Here is a 20,424-nt window from a genome sequence, read left to right as displayed (position 1 = left end):
ACACACCCCAGGACCTCCACCCTAGACTGCAATCCAGATCCAAGCAGTTTAAAGCAAGAGCGATGACCCCTCAGACTGGTGCTTGGTCCCCCTACACTCTGCAGGCCAGGAGCTGAAGCCACCAAGTGGCGCTGGCAGGCTGTGCTGGCGTCTCAGCGGTTCCTCGCCCTGGGGGTAAAAGCCACGCACTCCCACTTACTGGTCCCAAAGTCCAGACTGCACTGGCCTCTCACCTTGTCCTTCACATCTATGTATTGATAAATCTGGAAACGGCCACAGCTGCTGCTGATCTGGAGTCCCTCTGGCTGGCGGCTGGTCAGGCCCGCCCTGGGGCTAAAGCCTCAGCGTGGTGCTGGGCTCGGTTCCCAGAGTGCTGCGCTGGCCGATTCCTGCAGGCCTGCTGGGCTGTCCTCAGCGGGAGGTTAGCTTCTCTGTGTCAGTATGTGGGTTCTGCAGCTCCAAAGTTTGTTTAGAGTCCCCTTTTTACATGGATTGGGGAGGGTGGAAGCCGGAGCCTCGGGAAGGTCTTGCTTCTACTCCGCCATCTTGGCTCCGCCCCAGAAGCACCCACTTTTGAAAAGGGTTGGGATCACAGTAAAAAATAGAACAAGTGGGAGGTGGAATAGGAGGGAGGGAAATATAGTCAGTCTTTTACAATATATCTACTATGTTATTGTATTGCATTAGTCACACATGTACAACCTATATGAACTGCTTATCTTCCCAGTAAGGGTGGGTAACAATGGAGGAAGGGAATGAATCTGGAATTCAAAGTTTTAAAATCAAATATTTAAATATATTATTAATACTATTTTACATGTAATTGGGAAATAAGATATACAGGGACTGGGGCATAGAGATCCACTAGAAAAGTTGAAAGGAGTATGGGAGAAAATATGGGAGACAGCAGATTGGAGGAGGGGATATCCTGTGGGACTGCAATTTTGGGGCAGTGTGTAGGGGAAAATGGGGAGAAAATTTGTAACTCAAAATCTGGCAGAAATGAATGATGTAAATCAGAAAAAAAATAAAAACAAACAAAAAGAAATGTTTTTCAGGACTTTAAAAAAATAATAAAAGTAGGAGTCTACAAATTATTTAAGTATCTATCTGCAAATGGCGAGATTTTAATCCAATTTTCTCATATACAAGTCCTGCACATTTTCCACTACATTTGAGGGGAGGAGGTTCTAGTTAATCCTTGACCTCCCTGAACTTACACTATTATTATTAGTATCTGCTTAATAACAAAAATTGACAATATTACCAAGTTCAACTCTTTGGGAGACATATTTTGAGACATATGTGCCAGTGATTTCCAACCTGATTTATTATTATGGTTACTAGTCCACAAAACTTTACTACTAAATGTCTTTTAAAAACCTATAAGCTTAAGGAACCTGCAACCTTGTTGGACAAGGTGGATGATGACCTAACATAGTGTGATAAAGCTTTAACTCTTCATCAATTGGGGAAGAGAGGAGGAATAAAAAGACTCTAGTTATCACATTTCCCAATGAGAAAAGTCAAATAAGTATTGCCATGCCTGAGTCCTGGCATAAGAGGCAAAATTGAAAAAGTTGTACAGACCATTGTACAGACCATGTCATTTTATACACAGTAGAGAGTAAATATGGGCAATAGATACTTATCCAAATTTGGATTCAGGAGAGATCTGGGTTCAAATTTTGCCTAACACTTAATATCTTTGTTTACCACAATCAAGTCACTTAAATCTCTCTGAACTTTAGTTTCATTATTTTAAAAATGGGATAATAATACCTCTACTACCTTCCTTCCAGAGTAGTTAAAAGTATCAAATGAAATCATATAAAGTATTTTGAAAACTTTAAAGCAATATGTTAAGTGCCAGCTGTTATTTTGGAGCATCTTACCATTAAGGGGATGATGGGAAGTGTAATTTTTCCTAGCTAGAAGAAGGGAAATGGAGGATGATGATAGGTTTGGACTGGGGGAAGCTTGGGGACTTTTAAAGCCAGCATGGTGAGGTGGATTTGGCTAAGGGGATAGGAACATATTCCAAAATCAGGAGTCAGCTGATTGCAAGTTAAGCGTGCTGCTACCCCAAACTGAATATAATCCAGATTTGTCTAAATCTTTAACCTGCTTGAGAAGTGACTGCCTGTACAAAATTTTTCTCTTTCCCTACTACTAGTAGCAAGGCCTGTTATTCTTCCTCCATTGCCATTCCTCTATCTTCCCCATCATTACTTGGTGAATGGGTATCACCCTCAGGAGTTACCTCTTCTCTTTAAACTTTTCTTTTTTTGTTGTATATATTTTTATGATGAATTTTGTCTCCAGATAAAGATAAGATGATTTTTATTGCATTCTAAGTAAATACATAAATGGATAGCTCAATTAGGAAGGATGACAGGAATTTATATACCAATAGTCCTAACTTTATCCACAAAATCATACTAAAGAGCTTGTGGTTTTGGTTGGTCTCTCTCTCTCCTCTCTCCTTTTCTTTTACTTTCCTAAGAGGCTCCAGTGAAATACATTATTTTATTCACTACACAGTGAAAAAAAAGTTACCTTCATGCTTAAATTCTTGCATTTCATGTACATATCATAAAATTTGTTATATTAGGATCTTAATGCTACACAAGATTTCAATGATCCTCCAGTCCAATCTATAAATAAGTAAGAATTTCCTCTAAAACACATCTAGCAAGTGACTAGATATCTTTATTGAGGACCTCCAATGATGAGGCACTACTTGTTATCTTACAAGTCAGCCCATTCCATTTTTTGGAAAGCTTTAGTTGTGATAAAGTTTTTTCTTATGTTGAACTGAATTTTTTCCTCTGTAAATTTTACCCATTGCTCCTAGAGTTAACCATTCTTTCACATGATGATCCTTCAAGTACTTGTAGAAAATTTTCATATCCTCACTATATTTTCTTTAAGCTAAAACATCATCATTTCCTTCAGCCATCTCTAGTATGACATGGTTTCATATCATGTAAGCTTTCTGGTTTACCCTCCTCCAAATGTCTTGTAGTTTGTTCATCTTCTTCCTAAAATGCGAAGCTAAAATGTGCAACTCAAGGTTAAATACTATATTACAGTTGAGGTCTGGCCAGGTGACAATACAGTGGGATTATCACTTCATTAATACTGGATCTCCCCCATTTTAGTCACTATATTTCTATTAATCCAGTCTTAAACCACATTAGTTTTTTTTGTTGGTTGGTTGGTTGGTTGGTTTTTATTACCAACTCATACTGCTTCATACATTTCTATTCCCTTCAGCTATTCTCATACTGAGAAAAATTTCATAAGTTGCAATTACAGTTTTTCCATGTAGGAATGTAAGTAGTTCAACTTTGAGAAGTTCCTTATGATTCCTTTTCCCTATTTACCTTCTCATGCTTCTCTTGCTTCTTGTATCTGAATGTCAAATTTTCTATTCAACTCTGGTTTTTTCATCATGAATGCTTAAAAGTCCTCTATTCCATTGAATGACCATATTTTCCCCTGAAATATGATACTCAGTTTTCCTGGGTAGGTGATTCTTGGTTTTAATCCCAGCTCCTTTGACCTCCAGAATATCATATTCCAAGCCCTTCGATCCCTCAGAGTGGAAGCTGCCAGATCCTGTGTTATCCTGATTGTGTTTCCACAGTATTCAAATTGTTTCTTTCTGGCTGCTTGTAATATTTTCTTCTTGATCTGGGAATTCCGGAACCTGACTATAATATTCCTAGGAGTTTTCTTTTTGGGATCTTTTTCAGGAGGTGATCGGTGGATTCTTTCAACCTCTATTTTGCCCTCTGGTTTAAAACATCAGGGCAATTTTCCTTGAGGATTTCTTGAAGGATGATTTCTAGGTTCTTTTTTTGATCATGGCTTTCAGGTAGTCCAATAATTTTAAAATTATCTCTCCTGGATCTATTTTCTAGGTCAGTGGTTTTTCCAGTGAGATATTTCACATTGCCTTCTATTTCTTCATTTGTTTGCATCTGTTTAATAGTATCTTGATTTCTCATAAAATCACTAGCTTCCATTTGCTCCAATCTAATTCTGAAGGAATGATTCTCTTCAGTGGGCTTTTGAGATTCTTTTTACATCTGGAAAATTCAGCTTTTTAAGGCATTCTGTCCTCATTGGCTTTTTGGGCCTCTTTTGCCATTTGAGTTAGTCTGTTTTTTAAGGTATTATTTTCTCCAGTCAGGTTGTTGACTCTCTTTTCATTATTTTCTTGCATTATTCTCTTTCTCTTCCCAATTTTTCGTCCACTTCTCTTATTTGGTTTTCAAAATCCTTTTTAAGCTCCTCTATTGCCTGTAAGCAGCTTATTCTTTTCTTGGAAGCTTCTGGTGCAGGAGTTCTGACTTTGCTGTATTCTTCCTGTTCCATGCCCCAATCCTTTGTGTCCCCCAAAAAAGAATCCAAAGCTGGACCACTCTGCTTGCCTTGCTTCCCTCATTTGCTCATGTTGCCACTCAATTATTTGAGTTTTGCACTTTTTGCCACAGTAGAACTCTGCTAACAAAGGGGGGAGCTTCATACCAAATGCTGGATTTTCTCAGCTGCTGGAGCAGTTGTGTGCCTTCTCTCAAGCCTCCACATGCTCTGGCAAACTGGTCATGCACCCCAGGACCTCCACCCTAGACAGCAATCCAGATCCAAGCAGGATAAAGCAAGAGCAATTACCCCTCAGACTGGTTGCTTGGTCCCCCTACAATCTTCAGGCCAGGAGTTCTGAAGCAGCCACTTGGTGGCAGCTGCCCAGCTGCAGTGCCTCAGCCACTTCTCCCTCTGGGGGTAAAGGCCTGACCTCACTCCTGAACTCCTGGTTCCCAAAGTCCACACTGCACTGACCTCTCACTTTTCCTTAGCATCTATGGGTTGATAATCCTGGAAACTGCCACAGCTGCTAGTGATCTGAAGTCTCTCCAGTTGGTGGCTGGTTGTGGCCTCCCTGAGACTAAAACCTCCCAGGCTGTCCTCAGTGAGAGGTTAGCTTTTCTGTGTCATTTTGTGGGTTCTGTAGCTCAAAAATTCAGAGTCACCTTTTATCTGAATTGGAGGAGGTGGAAGCAGGAGCCCTATAGAAGTCCTGTTTCTACTCAGCCATCTTGACTCCGCCCCCCAGGACTTCAAATTTTAAATAAATATTTTCGTGTATTCCAAACTTTTCCCTAAAAATATTTTATATTTTATATATATATATATATATATATATATATATATATATATATATATATAATACCATATAGCTATGTAATTTTAGCAATTTCCAGGAATCAACATAAATATTTTATTAGTCTCAGTGTAGATTAATTTGGGAAATACTAATAAAGACAATTAAATAAGACTTTAAACCAAGATATGAGGATTCTTTGGGACAATTTGACTGGAAAACTTGGTAGTCAGCAAAACCATGTATGTCACTGGCCCAGCCCAAATTTCATCTCAGCTTTTCCCTCCATAATAACTAGGAATCATCTCCCTCTCCTCTGAACTATTCTGCCTCTCTTATTGTACTTTCACATTCAACTTTATAGTTGTTTATGCATATTTAATTTTTTTTCTCCAGTACTTTTTATGCTCCAAGAGGGCAAATTTTATGTTTTATTCTTCCTTATAACCCCATAATACCTAGCATAATACCTTGTATATATACCAGGTACTCAAGCTAAGTCAAGTCAAGAAGGATTTATTAAGCACCTACTGATAGAGAAACAAATGGCAACAGAGAACTAAACAAAGCAAAAGTAGTCCTTTCTCTCATGAGGCTTACAGTCTAATGGGTGAGACAAAGTGCAAGCAACTATGTACCAATATGCACACATATACACATACATATGTGTGTATATACATATATATGAAACAATTCACAGATAGAAAGCTCTAGAATTAAAGGAGATTAAGAAAAGTTTCTTGCACAAAGTAAGATTTTAGCCAGAACTTTAAGGTTATTTCTTGTTACTTCTTTCAAGGAATCTTGATTAATCTTGATATATGGATAGGGAGATATATTGTCATAAATATAGATGAAAAAAGAGGCCAAGGATTCAAAAGAAGAGCAGGATAGAGTGCTTCAGGAAAATGCCAAAGTACATTTACTGATTTCAGACTTCATAAAACAGCAAAGGTCCATCTTTTTAATACAGACATTTTTTTCAATGTTGCTGTATGGCAACATGATCTGGTATACTACTATCTCTTTAAAACTAATTACATGATATAAAGAAAACATGGGCTAGGCATATGACAAGATCAAGGGATGATAGGTGAACAGCCAAAGAGATACTCTTGTGACATTGAAAGAAAGCAAGAAAAGTCTTGAATAAATTTGTTGGATCCCCTGTGGTCAATTTTTGGAAGGGTATGGATCCTAATTGCAGAAGATCTGTAGGCCTAGATGGATTGTGATGTACATTATTGAAGTGAATTACCAAATCAATGACATCACAGATACATTTGAGTATGTCATTGTTAAATGGTCATTAAGGATCAGAAAAATTAAAATAGCCATTTGAAATTTTAACCATTAATTTTTTTATTATATCTACTTATTTGGCCTTCAGAATTAAACTTTTCAATACTCAGTACATATGCACCAACCACATAGTATTTAAATTATTTTTTTTTCCAGAGGAGAACCCAAAAGTTTCTTGGAGGCCAACTTTTTATTTATTACCTTAAGCTGCCTCTCATTCTTTTTTTTTTTTAATCTATTTTTCATTTTATATTATACTAAACTTAAATACATAAGAAAAGAAAAAGAAACACAAATTTAAATAGTAAAACTTAAATGTAAAATAAGAAAAGAAAAAATGTCATTTGCACAGCAGAATGTAAGAGAGAATTCAAAATATATAGCAATAAATTTCTATTTCAAGGAAACCTATATATTAACTACTACAGGTTGTGTTGAAAACCGTCCATCTTTTCTTCTTCCTTGTAGGTTTTCTTTTGTTCTCTGCTGTATACTTTTTACTTTACTCTTTTTCCCCCCTTTCACCTACCTCCCCACCCCCCCCCCATCAGCTACAATTAAGCATGAGTATATTTATATGTAGATATTGATTTATACATATACATATATACACATACATACCTACATACATATATAGACATATACTTTCTCTGAGAGTCTACTCCTAATCTTCGTTTTTATGTTTGTGCATGGCTCTTCTTTCCTATCCCTCCCAACTCCTCTACTTTACTTCTACCCACTACCTTGCCCTCTTATTACTGAATTTACCCCTCCTCCAATGATCCCTCTCTTATCCTGCCATTCCCATAAATCTAAACACCCTTTTACATGCCCTTTTGACCTATTCCCTCACCCTCCCCTCTAAAGATCCCTCCCTTATCCTCCCCCATTCCTTTAGCATTTTATTTCTTTTTAAATTTAGAAGACTTTTATACTCTTCTAGATGTATATATATATATTGTTCCCTCTTGAGCCCATTCCCAATGAAAGTAGATTTCCAGAACAAATATAGTGTTCTAAGATCTGTGGCTTTTAGTATTGCTGCTGCTAAGACTTGTGTGATTCTGATAGTGGCTGCCATATGTAAATTGTTTTTTTCTTGTTACTTGTAATATTTTATCCTTCAGCTGGGGGTTTGGGAATTTAACTATAATATTCCTGTGGGTTTTCCTCATAGCATCTCTTTCAGGCAGTTATGGGTGGATTTTTTCTATTTCTACTTTCCCCTCTTGTTCTAATGCTTCAGGATAATTTTCTTTAATTATTTCTTGTATTATTATATTAAGATTCTTTTTTTGATCATAGCTTTCAGATAGTCTGATTATTTTTTATGTTTTCTCTCCTTGATCTGTTCTCCATATCAGTTTTCTTTTTTTCTTTTATTTAACTTTTGAATTTTTAATAAACATATTTCTTTTGGTTCTCACAAAAGACTGATGGGGTAGCTATGACACATATTCTTAACCCTTTTCCAGTCATTTATGTTATATATGAAGGCTATTTCATACAATGATAAGAACACTGACTCTGGAGTCAGAAACTGGAATTGAATAGTTAATGACTTTTTTTTTTAATTATTCATTTATTTTTAGTTCTCAACATTCATTTCCACAAGATTTTTTTTTTAAAGCAATTGGGGTTAAGTAACTTGCTCAAGGTTACACGGCCAGTTATTTCTGGGTGTGGTGCTAAGTATCTGAGCCCGAATTGGATCGATCCCAGGTTATCTCAACACTGGAGCCGGTGCTCTTACTCGTTGAGCCACCTGGCCGCCGCTAAGCAAATGGGGCTACGTAACTTGCTCAAGGTTATACGGCCAGGTGTGTCTGGGTGGGTGCTAAGTGTCTGAGCCTGGATTCAATCCCCAGGTCATCCCAACACTGGGGCCAGTGCTCTTACTAGCTGTGCTACCTGGGCGACCCTCCACAAGATTTTGATTTACAATTTTTTCTCCCCATCTTTCTCATACCTCCCACCCCAAAATAGCAAGCCCACTGAATACCCCTCCCCCCTATCTGTTCTCCCTTATATCCCCCCCTATCACCATGCTAACTTTCTAGTAAGGCAAGATGGACCTCTATACCCCAGTGCCTGTATATCTTATTTCCCAGTTGCATGTAAAAAAACACATTTTTTTAAAAAAAACATTTGTTTTTGAAACTTTGAGTTCCAGATTTTTTACCTTCCTCCCTCCTCACCTGCCCCCACTGGAAAGATAAGCAATTCAATATAGGTTATACATGTGCAGTTGCCCAAATCATTTTCATAGTTGTCATATTGTGAAAGACCAACTATATTTCCCTCCATCCTATCCTGCCCCCCACTTATTCCATTTTCTCCTTTGACCCTATTCCTTTTAAAAAATGTTTGCTTCTAACTACCCTCTCTCCCAATCTGACCTCCCTTCTATCATCCCCCCTCTTATCCCCTACCCCCCTATTTTCCTGTAGAGTAAGATACCCAATTGAGTGTGTATGTTATTCCCTCCTTAAGCCAAATTCAATGAGAATAAGGTTGTTCCATTTCCTTTCACCTTCCTGTTCTTCCCCTCCATTGTAACAGTTTTCTCTTGCCTCTTTTATATGAGACAATTTACCCTAATATATCTCTTCCCTTCTCCTCCCAATAAATTCCTCTCTCACCTCTTAATTTTATTTTTTAGATATCATCCCTTTATATTAAACTTATCCTGTGCCCTCTGTCTATGTATACATGAACATAATATGCCCACACTAACATATATATTTACACACACATACAGCCTCCTATACATACATATATATACATATATACACATATATTCCCTTCAACTATCCTCATACTGAGAACAGTCTTATGAGTTACAATTATCATTTTTCCATGTAGGAATGTAAATAGTTCAACTTTAATAAGTTCCTTATGATTTCTTTTTCCTGTTTACCTTCTCATGCTTCTCTTGCTGCTTGTATTTGAAAGACAAATTTTCTGTTCAGCTCTGTTTTTTTCATCAAGAATGCTTGAAAATTCTTCTTTGAATTCTTTTTGGGCAGGTGACAATTTGACATTACTCTTTGGGGTAGAAAAGGGTTTCTTGGCTTCACTGTCCTCCTATGAAGATGAACCCCAGTCTTCTCTATTTCCATAGTAATTCTATGGTTGAAGTCTTTCTCCTTTGCTCCTTTGTAATAGCTTAATTTTTGTAATCACCTCTAGTCATGAGGTATGGGGGGTGGTGCCTTTGGTCTCAGATCTTCCTTTAGTTCTCCTCTCTGACCTTGAACTCAAACCAAGACCTCCAACCTCCTGTAAATGCCCTCAGCCCAGCAGCATTCCTGCCCCACTACTTTTGCATTCACCAGGCATGTACTGGATCCTCATCCCAGATGCATCTCCACAGCACAGCTGGGTCTGGTATTCCTTGTCAGCTGAGGTTCCCTCAATCTTTCCTGACTCAGAAGCCCAACTCCCCTCACTATCCCAGGGGTAAAAACTCCTGTGGCTAGGGCCAATGCAACCTCCCAACCCAGCTAACCCCAGGGCTTGCTGCTTATTGTTTAAGTAGTCCCTATCCTAGAGATGTGAACTCTTCACTAGGACCAAACTTGTCTGGGATTTTTCTTCACATCTTCTCAGGTTGTCTCAGGAGGACTTCTGCCCCTTCTCTTATTTATTTTTACCATTCTATGTTTTCCCTGAGGTGCTGTTTTATCTCTTTTGTGGAGGAAAATCTTGAGAGCTTGGAATTTTTTTTTTTTTGCCTACTCCACCATCTTCCCAGAATCCTCTCCCATATCTAAATTCTTAGTTTTAAATTATTTTCAGGGGGAAAGAGTAAATCTATAAGAGTGTGGACCTCACCCTCTCATACCTAGACAAATCCAACCATAAAATAAATAAGAAATAAGTTGAGGAGATGAATGCAATCTTGGAAAAGTTAAATATGATAGAACTCTACTGAATGAGAATGGAAAGAGTATACTTATTCTCAGCTGTTCATGGCACCTTCACAGAAAATGACCATGAATTAAGGCATAAAAACTCTATAAACAAATGTAGAAAAACAATATTAAATACATCTTTTCCTACTCTTAACGAAATAAAAATTATGTTAAATGAAAGGCATTGAAACACATATTGAAAGTTAATTGAAAACTAAATAAATACTAAAAAATGAGTAGATGAAAAAACAAATCACAGAAACCCAATTGCATTAAAGATAGTAAGAACAATGAGACAACATACTAAAATTTTTGAGATATAGTCAAAGAAGTACTTAGGGGGAAAGTTCTGAACACATTGATAAAAGAGAGAAAGAGCAGATTAATAAATTTGGCATGTAACTTAAAAAAAATTAGAAAACAAATCAGGAAAAACCCCAAAGCAGCAAAATAGAAATCCTGAAAATCAAAGGAGAGATTAACAAAATTAAAAGTAAAGCAAAAAACTATTGAACTAATAAAACTAGGAGCTACTTTTTAAAGAACCAATAAAATAGATAAGCCATTGACTAAGCTGATACTAAAAAAGAAAGAAAAAAACCAGATTACCAGTTATCACAAATGAAAAAGATGAATTCACAACCAGTGAAGAAAAAATAAAAGCAATTATTAGGACTATTTTGTCCAATGATATGCCAACAAGATCTTAATGAAATGGATGAATATTTACAAAAATACTATTTGTCAGATTAACAGAATAAGAAATATAATTCTTAAATAATTATAGCTTAGCAAAAGAAATTTAATAAACCATAAATGAACTCTTTAAGAAAAAAAATCCCAGGACATGATGAATTTATAAGCAAATTATTTCAAATATTTAAAGAACAATTAATCCCTAGTATTACATAAACTATTTGAAAAAATGGGTAAATGAATTCTACCAAATTCCTTCTTACACACATATGACCTTCATACCCAAATCAAGGAGAATCAAAACAGAGAAATAAAAATAAAAATTTCACTACCCAGAAGCAATAAAGGGATTTGGACAGCAGGTTAGAATGATTACAGAGAACCCTATTCTGGAACTAGGTAAAGGACTAAGCTCTGTTTGACAATTCTATTGCCCATTTCCTAAATCCCAACCACAGCTGCACTGTAGAGAGGAGTGCATGCGACAGAACAGGGTACCTAGGTAATGACAAGAACACAGACCAGGAGAAAAGAAACCACACCTCTTCATGGATCACAACACCTTGAAAGCATTAAAAACTTACAGACTCTAGAACAGGCTGTGAACTAGCAAGGCAAAAATGCCTGAAGTGCTGCTTCCCACCCCCATCCCCTGGACAGGTAAGCAGAACCCAAATCTAACATCAAGTTAAAAGTCAAGAAATAGGCTGGAAAAAAAAAATGAGAAAAGGGGCAGCTAGGTGGCACAGTAAATAGAGCACCAGCCCTGGAATCAGGAAGACCTGAGTCCAAATCCAGCCTCAGACAGTTAACACTTATTAGCTTTGTGACTGTGGGCAAGTCACTTAACCCCAATTGCCCTGCCTTCCACCCTCCAAAAAGAAAAAGAAAAAAATGAGAAAACAGAAAAAAAAAACTACCTGACCATAAAAAGCTTCTATGGAGATAGGGAATCTCAGGACACAAACTCAAAAGAAGATAATATGAAAATATCTACAAGCAAATCCTCAAATTAAAGTGAAGTTTGGACACAAACCCAGGAAGAATTCCTGGAAGAACTAATGAAAGAGATTTTTAAAACCACACCAAAAAATGTTTTTTAATCGGTTAAGGGTAGTAGAGGAAAAAAAAAAAAGGAATGAGCAATGCAAGAAAATTATGAAAATAGAATTAACAGCTTTGCAAAAGAGTCACAAAAAAACTGAAGGAAACACCTTAAACAGAATTGTCCAAATGGCAAAAGAATATAAAACCTCATTTAAGAAAAGAACTTCTTAAAAATAAGAATAAGATAAATGGTAAAAGAGATACAAACCCTCATTAAAGTAACTTCTTAAAAAATAGAATTTATCAAGTGGAAGCTAATGAACTCATAAGACATCAAGAAACAAAAAAATCAAAAGAATACATAGAAGAAAATATAAAATATCTAATCAGAAAAACAACTGACCTGGAAAGCAGATTATGGACAAATTATTTAAGATTTGGATTGCCTGAAAGCCATGATCAGAAAAGAGCCTAGACAATATAATCAAGAAATCATCCAAGAAAATTAGCACAGTATTTTAGAACTAGAAGACAAAACAAAAATTGAAAGAAACCACTAATTACCTCCTGAAAAAGATCCCCAAATGAAAAGTGTAAGGAATATTATAACTAAATTCCAGAACTCCCAATCAAAGAGAAATTACAGCCAGCAGACAGAAAAAAAAAAAAATTAAAATACTGTGGAGCCACAGTCAGGAATCACGTAAGATCTAGCAGCTACAACAATAAAGGAACTGAGGGCTTGGAATATGGGATTCCAGAAGGCAAAGAAGCTAGGAGTTTAAGCCAGAATCACCTACCTAACAAAACTGAGTATAATCCTTTGGAGGGGAAATGGAAGCATAGAACTTTCAAGTATTCCTTATGAAAAGACCAAAATTGAATAGAATATTTGACATTCAAACACAAGACTCAAGAGAAGCATAAAAAAGTAAACATGAAAGAGAAATCATAAGGGACTTAGTAAGGTTAAACTCTTTATAGTCATATCTGGGTAAATGATACATCTAACCTCTAAGAATTTTGTCATTAGTAAAGCAGTTAGTAGTCTACAGAGAGGGCACAAATGGTAAATAGATTGTATTGGGATGACCAAAAAAAAATGGATGGGTAAGAAAGAAGGATGCAGAGGGAGAAGGGGGAAAGGAAAGGAAGAATGGGGAAATTATCTCACATAAAACAGGGTGCACAAAGAATCCATCAATATGTTGGTTATAAACAAAATACCCTTGAAACAGAAAGACACAAACAGGGTTAAAATAAGGGGCTAGAGTAGACTATATATATTTCAACTGATGCAAAAAAAAAAAAAAGGTGGGTGTGGAAATCATGATCTCAGACAAAGCAAAAAGCAAAAATAGACTTAATTAAAAGAACTAAGCAGGGAAAGTACATCTTGCTAAACGGTACTATAGACAATGAAGTAATATCAATATGAAACATATATGCACTAAATGACAGAGAATTCAAATTCTTAAAGGAAAAGTTAAATGAGTTACAGGAGGAATTACAGTAAAATTATATTAGTAGATGATCTCAACTTTCTCCCTTCAGTTAGATAATCTAACTCTAAGATTAATGAGAAAGAAAATGAAGAGATGAATAGACATTTAGAGAAATTAGATAGATCTCTGAGAAAACTGAATAGGAATAAAAAGGAGTATATGTACCTTTTTCTCAGATATACATGGCACCTTCACAAAAACTGACTATGTATTAGGCTCACAACCAAATTCAGAAGAGCAGAAATATTAAATGCACCCTTTTCAGACCATAATGTATAAATGAAAAATTAATTAGAAACTAATCTAATCCTAAAGAATTAATTGGTCAAAGAACAAATCACAGAAACAACAATTTCATTAAAGATTTTGACAATAATGAGACATCATACCAATCTGTGGAATCCAGACAAAGCAGAACTTAAGGGAAAATGTATATCTTTAAATGATTACATCAATAAAAACAAGAAAGAGATCAATGAACTGGGCACACAATAAAAAAAAAACACTAGAAAAAGAAAAAAAAATCCCAAATTAGACATCAGAATGGAAATCTTGAAAATCAAAGGAGAGATTAATAAAATTTAAAGTAAAAAAAAAATTTGATCTAATAAATTAAACTAGGAGCTGGTTTTATGGGGGGAGGGGGGGAGTCAAACAATAAAATAGATTAACCAAGAAAAAACTTAATTACCAGTAACAAACATGAAAAGGGTGAATACACCATCAATGAAGGTGAAATTATAGCAATTATTAGGAGCTATTTTGCCAATGATATTCAAATAAAAATGGAGAAAATTTTACAAAAATACAAACTGCCCAGATTAACAAAAGAGTTTCCTATCTTAGAAAAGGAAATTGAACAAGCCTTTGAAATTCAATAAAGTAATTGAATGAGTTCCCTAAGAAAAAATTCACAGGATCAGATGAATTTATAAGTGAATTCTACCAAACATTTAAGAAACAATCTCAATACTATATAAACTATTTGAGAAAATAGGTAAACACGTCCTACCAAATTATTTTATGACAAAAATATAGTTTCCATAACTAAACTAGGGAGAGCAAAAACAAAAACAAAAAAACTATAGAATCATTTTCTTAATGAATATCAATGCAGAAATTTTAAATAAAATACTAGCAAAGAGATTATAGCAATACAGACATACCTTACTTTATTGTGCTTTACTTTATTGCACTTCTCAAATTCAGCTTTTTTTTAAGATTGTGGTAATTGAAGATTGTGGTAACTCTGCATTGAACAACTCTATCAGCGTCATTTTTCTTTTTTTTTATTTTTAAAATTTTTTTCATTTTTCTAACAGCATGTGCTCACTTTGTATTGTCTGTGTCACATTTTGGTAATTCTCACAATATTTAAAAATTTATTATTATTATTCTTACATGTTTTGCTGATCTGTGATCAATGATCTTTGATGTTACTATAGTAATTCTTTTGGGACACTACACACCAAATCCATATAATATGGCAAACAATAAATGTGTGTGTTCTTACTGCTCTACCAACTGGACATTTCCCATCTCTATCCCTTTTCTTGGGTCTTCCTATTTCCTGAGATACAACATTGGAATTAGGCCAATTAATAACCCTACAATGATCTCTAAGTGTTCAAGTGAATAGAAGAGTCAATTGATGCAGCAAACTTCATTGTTGTCTTATATTAAGAAATTGCCACATCCACTCCAACCTTCAGGAACCACCACCCTGATCAGTTAGCAGCCAACAACTTTAAGGCAAGACATTCCATAAGCAAAAAGATTATAACTTACATAGGGTTCAGATAATGGTTAGGATTTCTTTTTTAGCAATAAAGTATTTTAAATTAAGGTACATACATTTGTTTTTCTAGACATAATGCCACTGTACACTTAATAGACTACAGTACATTGTAAACAACTTTTATATTCACTGGAAAACCAAAAAATTGTGACTCACTTTAGTGCAATATTCACTTTATTGTGGTGGTCTAAAACCAAACCTATAATATCTCTAAGATATGCCTGTATATCACAAAGAATATACACTATGGTTAGTTGGGATTTATACCAGCAAGGTAGGGCTGGTTCAATATTAGGAAAGCTATAAGCATAACTGACCATATCAATAACAAAAAGAACAAAAATAATATGATTATTTTCAATAGATGCACAAAAAGTTTTTACAAAATATAATGCTCCTTTTAAAAACACAAGAAAGCACAGGAATAAATAGAGTTTTTCTTTCTTTTTTTTTGGAAGGGGGAAGGCAAGGTTAAGTGACTTGCCCAAGGTCACAGAGCTAGTTAAGTATCAAGCATCTGAGGCCAGATTTGAACTCAGGTCCTCCTGACCTTCAGGGCTGGGGCTCTATTTACTGTACCACTTAGCTATCCCCTGAGCTTTTCTTAAAATGATAGGCAGTATATATCTGAATCCAAAAGCAATCATTTATACCCTTTTCAATAGTCAAGAGTGAAACAAAGATATCCATTATCATCATCATTACTACTTAATATTGTACTAGAAATGCTAGCTATACAAGTTGTTTTGTAGTGGTAAAGAATTGGAAATTGAGAGGATGCCCATCAATCTGGGAATGGCTGAACAAGTTGTGGTATATGAATGTAATGGAATACTATTGTGCTATAAGAAATGATGAACAGGCAGACTTCAGAAAAACCTGGAAAGACTTACATGAACTGATGCTGAGTAATGTGAGCAGAACCAGAACCTTGTATACAGTAAAAGTCACATTGTGCAATGACCAACTTTGAGAGACTTGGCTATTCCCAGCCATGCAAGGATAAAAGACAGCTCCAAAAGACTCATGATGGAAAATGCTATCTACATCCAGAGAAATAACTATGGAGTCTGAATGCAGATGGAAGCATACTATTTGCTCCTTATTTTGTTGCTGTTTTGTTTCTTTTTTCTCATGGTTCCCCCCCATTGGTTCCAATTCTTCTTTACAACATGACTAATGTGAAAATATGTTTAATATGAATGTATATGTAGAGCCTATATCAGATTGCATGCCATCTTGGGGAGAAGGAGGAAAGGGGGGAGAAAATTTTAAACTCAAAATCTTATGGGAGTGAATGTTGAAAACTAAAAATAAATCAATTTTTTAAAAAGAAAAAAAATGTTAGCTATAGCAATAAGACAAGAAAAGGAAATTGAAAGAATAAGAATAGACAACAAGGAAACAAAACCATAACTCTTTGAAGATGATACTGCAGTATACTTAGAGAATCAACTAAAAAAATAGTTGAAAACAATAACTTTAGCAAACTTGAAGGATAATAAAGGGTTATACCATAAGACTTTATGACCAAAGACAGAAAGGATCACACAATGATTAATTTTGACTACATCAAATTTAAAAGTTTTTGCAAAAACAAAACCAAAGCAGCCAAATTTAGAAGGAAAGCAGGAAGTAGGGTGGGGGTGGGGGAGGGGCAATTTACAATAAGTTTCTCTGATAAAGGCTTAATTTCTCAAATATATAGGGAACTGAGCAGAATGGCTGAATAAGTTGTGGTATATGATTGTGATGAAATATTATTGTGCTATAAGAAATGATGAGCAGGATGGATTCAGAAAAACCCAGGAAGATATATATGAACTGATGTGAAGGGAAGTAAGTAGAACAAGGACAACATTGTATACAGTAAAAGCAATATTGTAACACAATGATCAACTGTGAAAGACTTAGCTACTTTGATCAATACAATGATCCATGATCATGCCAAAGGACTCATGATGAAAAAAGCTATCTGTCTCTAAAGAAAGAACTGATGAACTCTGAGTGCATACTGAAGCATATTTTTTTTACTTTATTTTTCTTGCTTTTTTTCACAACATGGCTAATATAAAAATGTTTTGCATGTCTTCATATGTATAATGGGTATCCTATTGTTTGTCTTTGGAATGGATGTGGAGAGACTGGTGAAAGGGAGAGAATGTGGAACTCAAAATTAAAAATGAATGTCAAAAAAAATAAAAGTAAAAAAATTAATCTGGCTGAACAAAAAAAGGTCATGATGAACATCAAGGGAATGAATTTTTAAAAGGCAGGGTAATTAAGGGAGTTCAGCAGTAATAGATCTTGAACTATGTTGCAAAGCTGTAATCATCAAAACAATTTGGTACTGTGGAAAAAAAGGTTTATTAGTAGAATAGATTAGGTAATTAATATACATAAGCAAATAAGCTAAATGACCTAGTGTTTGATAAACCCAAAGATCCTTGCTACTGGGGCAAGAACTAACTAACTGACAAAATCTGTGGGGAAAACTGGAAATCAATAAAGCAGAAATGAGGCAAAGACCAATATCTCACACAGAATACCAAGATAAGCTCAAGATAGGTTCATGATTTAGCTAGAAAGGGTGATAAAAGCCAATTAGTAGAAAATGGAAGAAATTGCCTGTCAAATCTACAGATGGGAGAAAGTTCATAACCAAACAAGAAATAGAAAAGATCACAGGAAATAAAAATGGATAATTTTGATTACATAAAATTAAAATGTTTTACATAAACAAAACTAATGCAGCTAAAATTTGAAAAAAAGCAGAGAACTGGGTGAAAATCTTTACAGCAAATTTCTTTGATAAAAGTCATTTCTAAAATATACAAGTAACTGAGATAGCAGAAACTTGAATGTCTGCATGCTTGCTTTGCAAGTGTGTGCTAGAAGATGTGGGCTAAAGACCAAAGAATGCCCACCACAACCCATATTTGCCTGTCCAATTTGATGGGATTCAGTAATATGCTTTTTTGTTACACGTGAAATAAAATCCCTATGGTGCTATCCAAAAAATTCAGCTTAAGAAAAATTCTCAGAAGGCCATTCCCCTCCTGAATAGTCACATTTCATTTCAGAAATAATGTATAATTACATCCCATTTGCCATGCCATTTCCTGATGTTCCATTTTTTTCATAACACAGAACTGGTGGCCTGACAATATGGTGCAAGCTCAAGGGGGTCGACAATTGTGAAAGGTTAGTGATCTTTTCTCAATTAAAAGTGAACAAGCAGGGGCAGCCAGATAGCACAGCAAGTAAGAGCACTGGCCCCAGAGTCAGGATGACCTGGGATCAAATCCAGGCTCAGACACTTAGCACCACACCCAGAAATAACTGGCGGTGTAACCTTGGGCAAGTTACTTTACCCCAATTGCTTAAAAAAAAAAGTGAACAAGTAGGAAGACTCATTATTCCAGTCTATGTCGATACAATATGGTATTGTAGTTAAGTCTGTCATTGCTACAAAAAAAAAAATCACACAAGTCCTGGATATAGGCCCCCCCCCCCCAGCCATCAGGCTAGAATGTTAGATCAGATGCACACAAGTATTGGGCTTTTCTATTCCCCCAACCCCAAGGGCATAAAGCACAAAAACCAAATAAACAGTAGATAGGAGGTGAGGGATTAGATTCTAAATATCAATGTCAAATAAACAAGCAGCCAAGGACCACTGATTGGTGCTGGGGGTCATCTCTCAGCTTACCTGGGTTAGACAGCTAATCAGAGGTTGCTTCCTCTGCTAGACTGAGATCAGTCGTGGCTGGCTTCACATGGGAGTGAAGTTTTCAGATTGTCCATTCAGCAACTTTGAAGACAGTATGACTGGTCAGTAGGACCTGGAAAGGTCCATTTCAGAAGGACTGGAGACTAGATGTCTTTCTGAAACTGTGGATCCATCCAGGCTTAAATGGATGTACCATCTCTTCCAAAGGCAGAGTTTGCATCATGGTTACCTCCTTCTAGACCTATGAAAGAAGTAGACAAATCATATATCTTACCAGGTTTTCATTCCTTGTGGCCAGGCTCAGGCTCTGAGGGTCCAGTCCCTGAGTAGCAGTTACCAAACAATACATCAAAAGGCAATAATCCATAATCTTGCTGACTGCAATTTCTTAGTTGGAACAACACAAGGCAAAGTGCCTGAGGTCATTTTAACTGTGTTTCCTGGCATAGTTTTCCCAAAATGGTCTTAACTTCCCTATTTAGCCACTCTATTCTCCCTGATGGTTGAGGGTGGTAAGGTATGTGCAAGCTCAGGTTTATCCCAAAAAACCTGGAGAGTTACTTAGTTATTTCTGAGGTCAGGTGTGGCTGTTGGTACATGGAAGGCCAAATCTTGGTATTATGCCCTTGGCCAAATACCTTGCTAATGTTTGCTTTGGTGATTAAATTGGTCTCTGCATACCAAAACAACTGTAGACCATAGACTTTGGCAATTCAATAAAATTAGTATGCAGTTGTTCAAATGGTAGAGTTGTCTACTTTTCCCCTACTTTTATCAGTTTTCTTCTGTGAGGAGTTGAACTGTTGACAAAAGAGGCAGCTAGAGATCACATTATGGGCCTCTGCGTAAACAGCAGAAGCAAACCATGATCACAGAACTTTTGGAGTACAAGGGCCCATGTCTGGGCATGGAGTTCCTTGCACAGAGCTACACAATCATTTAGGTGTAACAGGGGCACCTGGTACAGCATAGCTCCATATCTGGTCACCCAGATGTCAATTTCAGCACCTGTGACTAAGGAAGATTATAGTCAGTGGGTGGGGTAGCAGAGAGCATAAGCTCTCTGTTTGGTGGCTCTCGAGGACCCTAGTAGGCAGTCCAATTTGCAATCTCATCTGCAAACTGGTTGCCATTTTACAAAAATGACTGCCTTCTGATATAGAACAGGCAATACATCATGGAGATAACCCCAAGGAGCAAAGTAGCTTGAAGAAGTTGGTCAATAAGGAAGGTCTCAGCTATTGGCCCACCAT

At 36.1% G+C, this 20,424-nt stretch overlaps 1 protein-coding gene across 3 annotated transcripts in view; it reads left to right on the top strand.

The window, feature by feature from the left end:
• CCDC169 (coiled-coil domain containing 169) overlaps positions 1-20,424 on the top strand; it is a 98,644-nt gene that overhangs the window by 71,613 nt on the left and 6,607 nt on the right. For 2 of the 3 annotated variants that reach the window (XM_069079706.1, XM_069079702.1), the window contains one exon: positions 18,589-18,642. The exons of the other annotated variant lie outside the window; for it this stretch is intronic. In XM_069079706.1, the coding sequence (XP_068935807.1) occupies positions 18,589-18,642 (54 nt within the window). The remainder of the gene's footprint in view (positions 1-18,588; positions 18,643-20,424) is intronic. 3 annotated transcript variants of the gene reach the window in all.

This window comes from Petaurus breviceps, unplaced genomic scaffold, assembly GCF_028583685.1.
Source record: "Petaurus breviceps papuanus isolate PSGF00001 unplaced genomic scaffold, PetGlider_PUasm1.0 91133, whole genome shotgun sequence".
NCBI lineage: Eukaryota > Metazoa > Chordata > Mammalia > Diprotodontia > Petauridae > Petaurus > Petaurus breviceps.
This window is presented reverse-complemented; position numbering and strand designations above follow the sequence as displayed.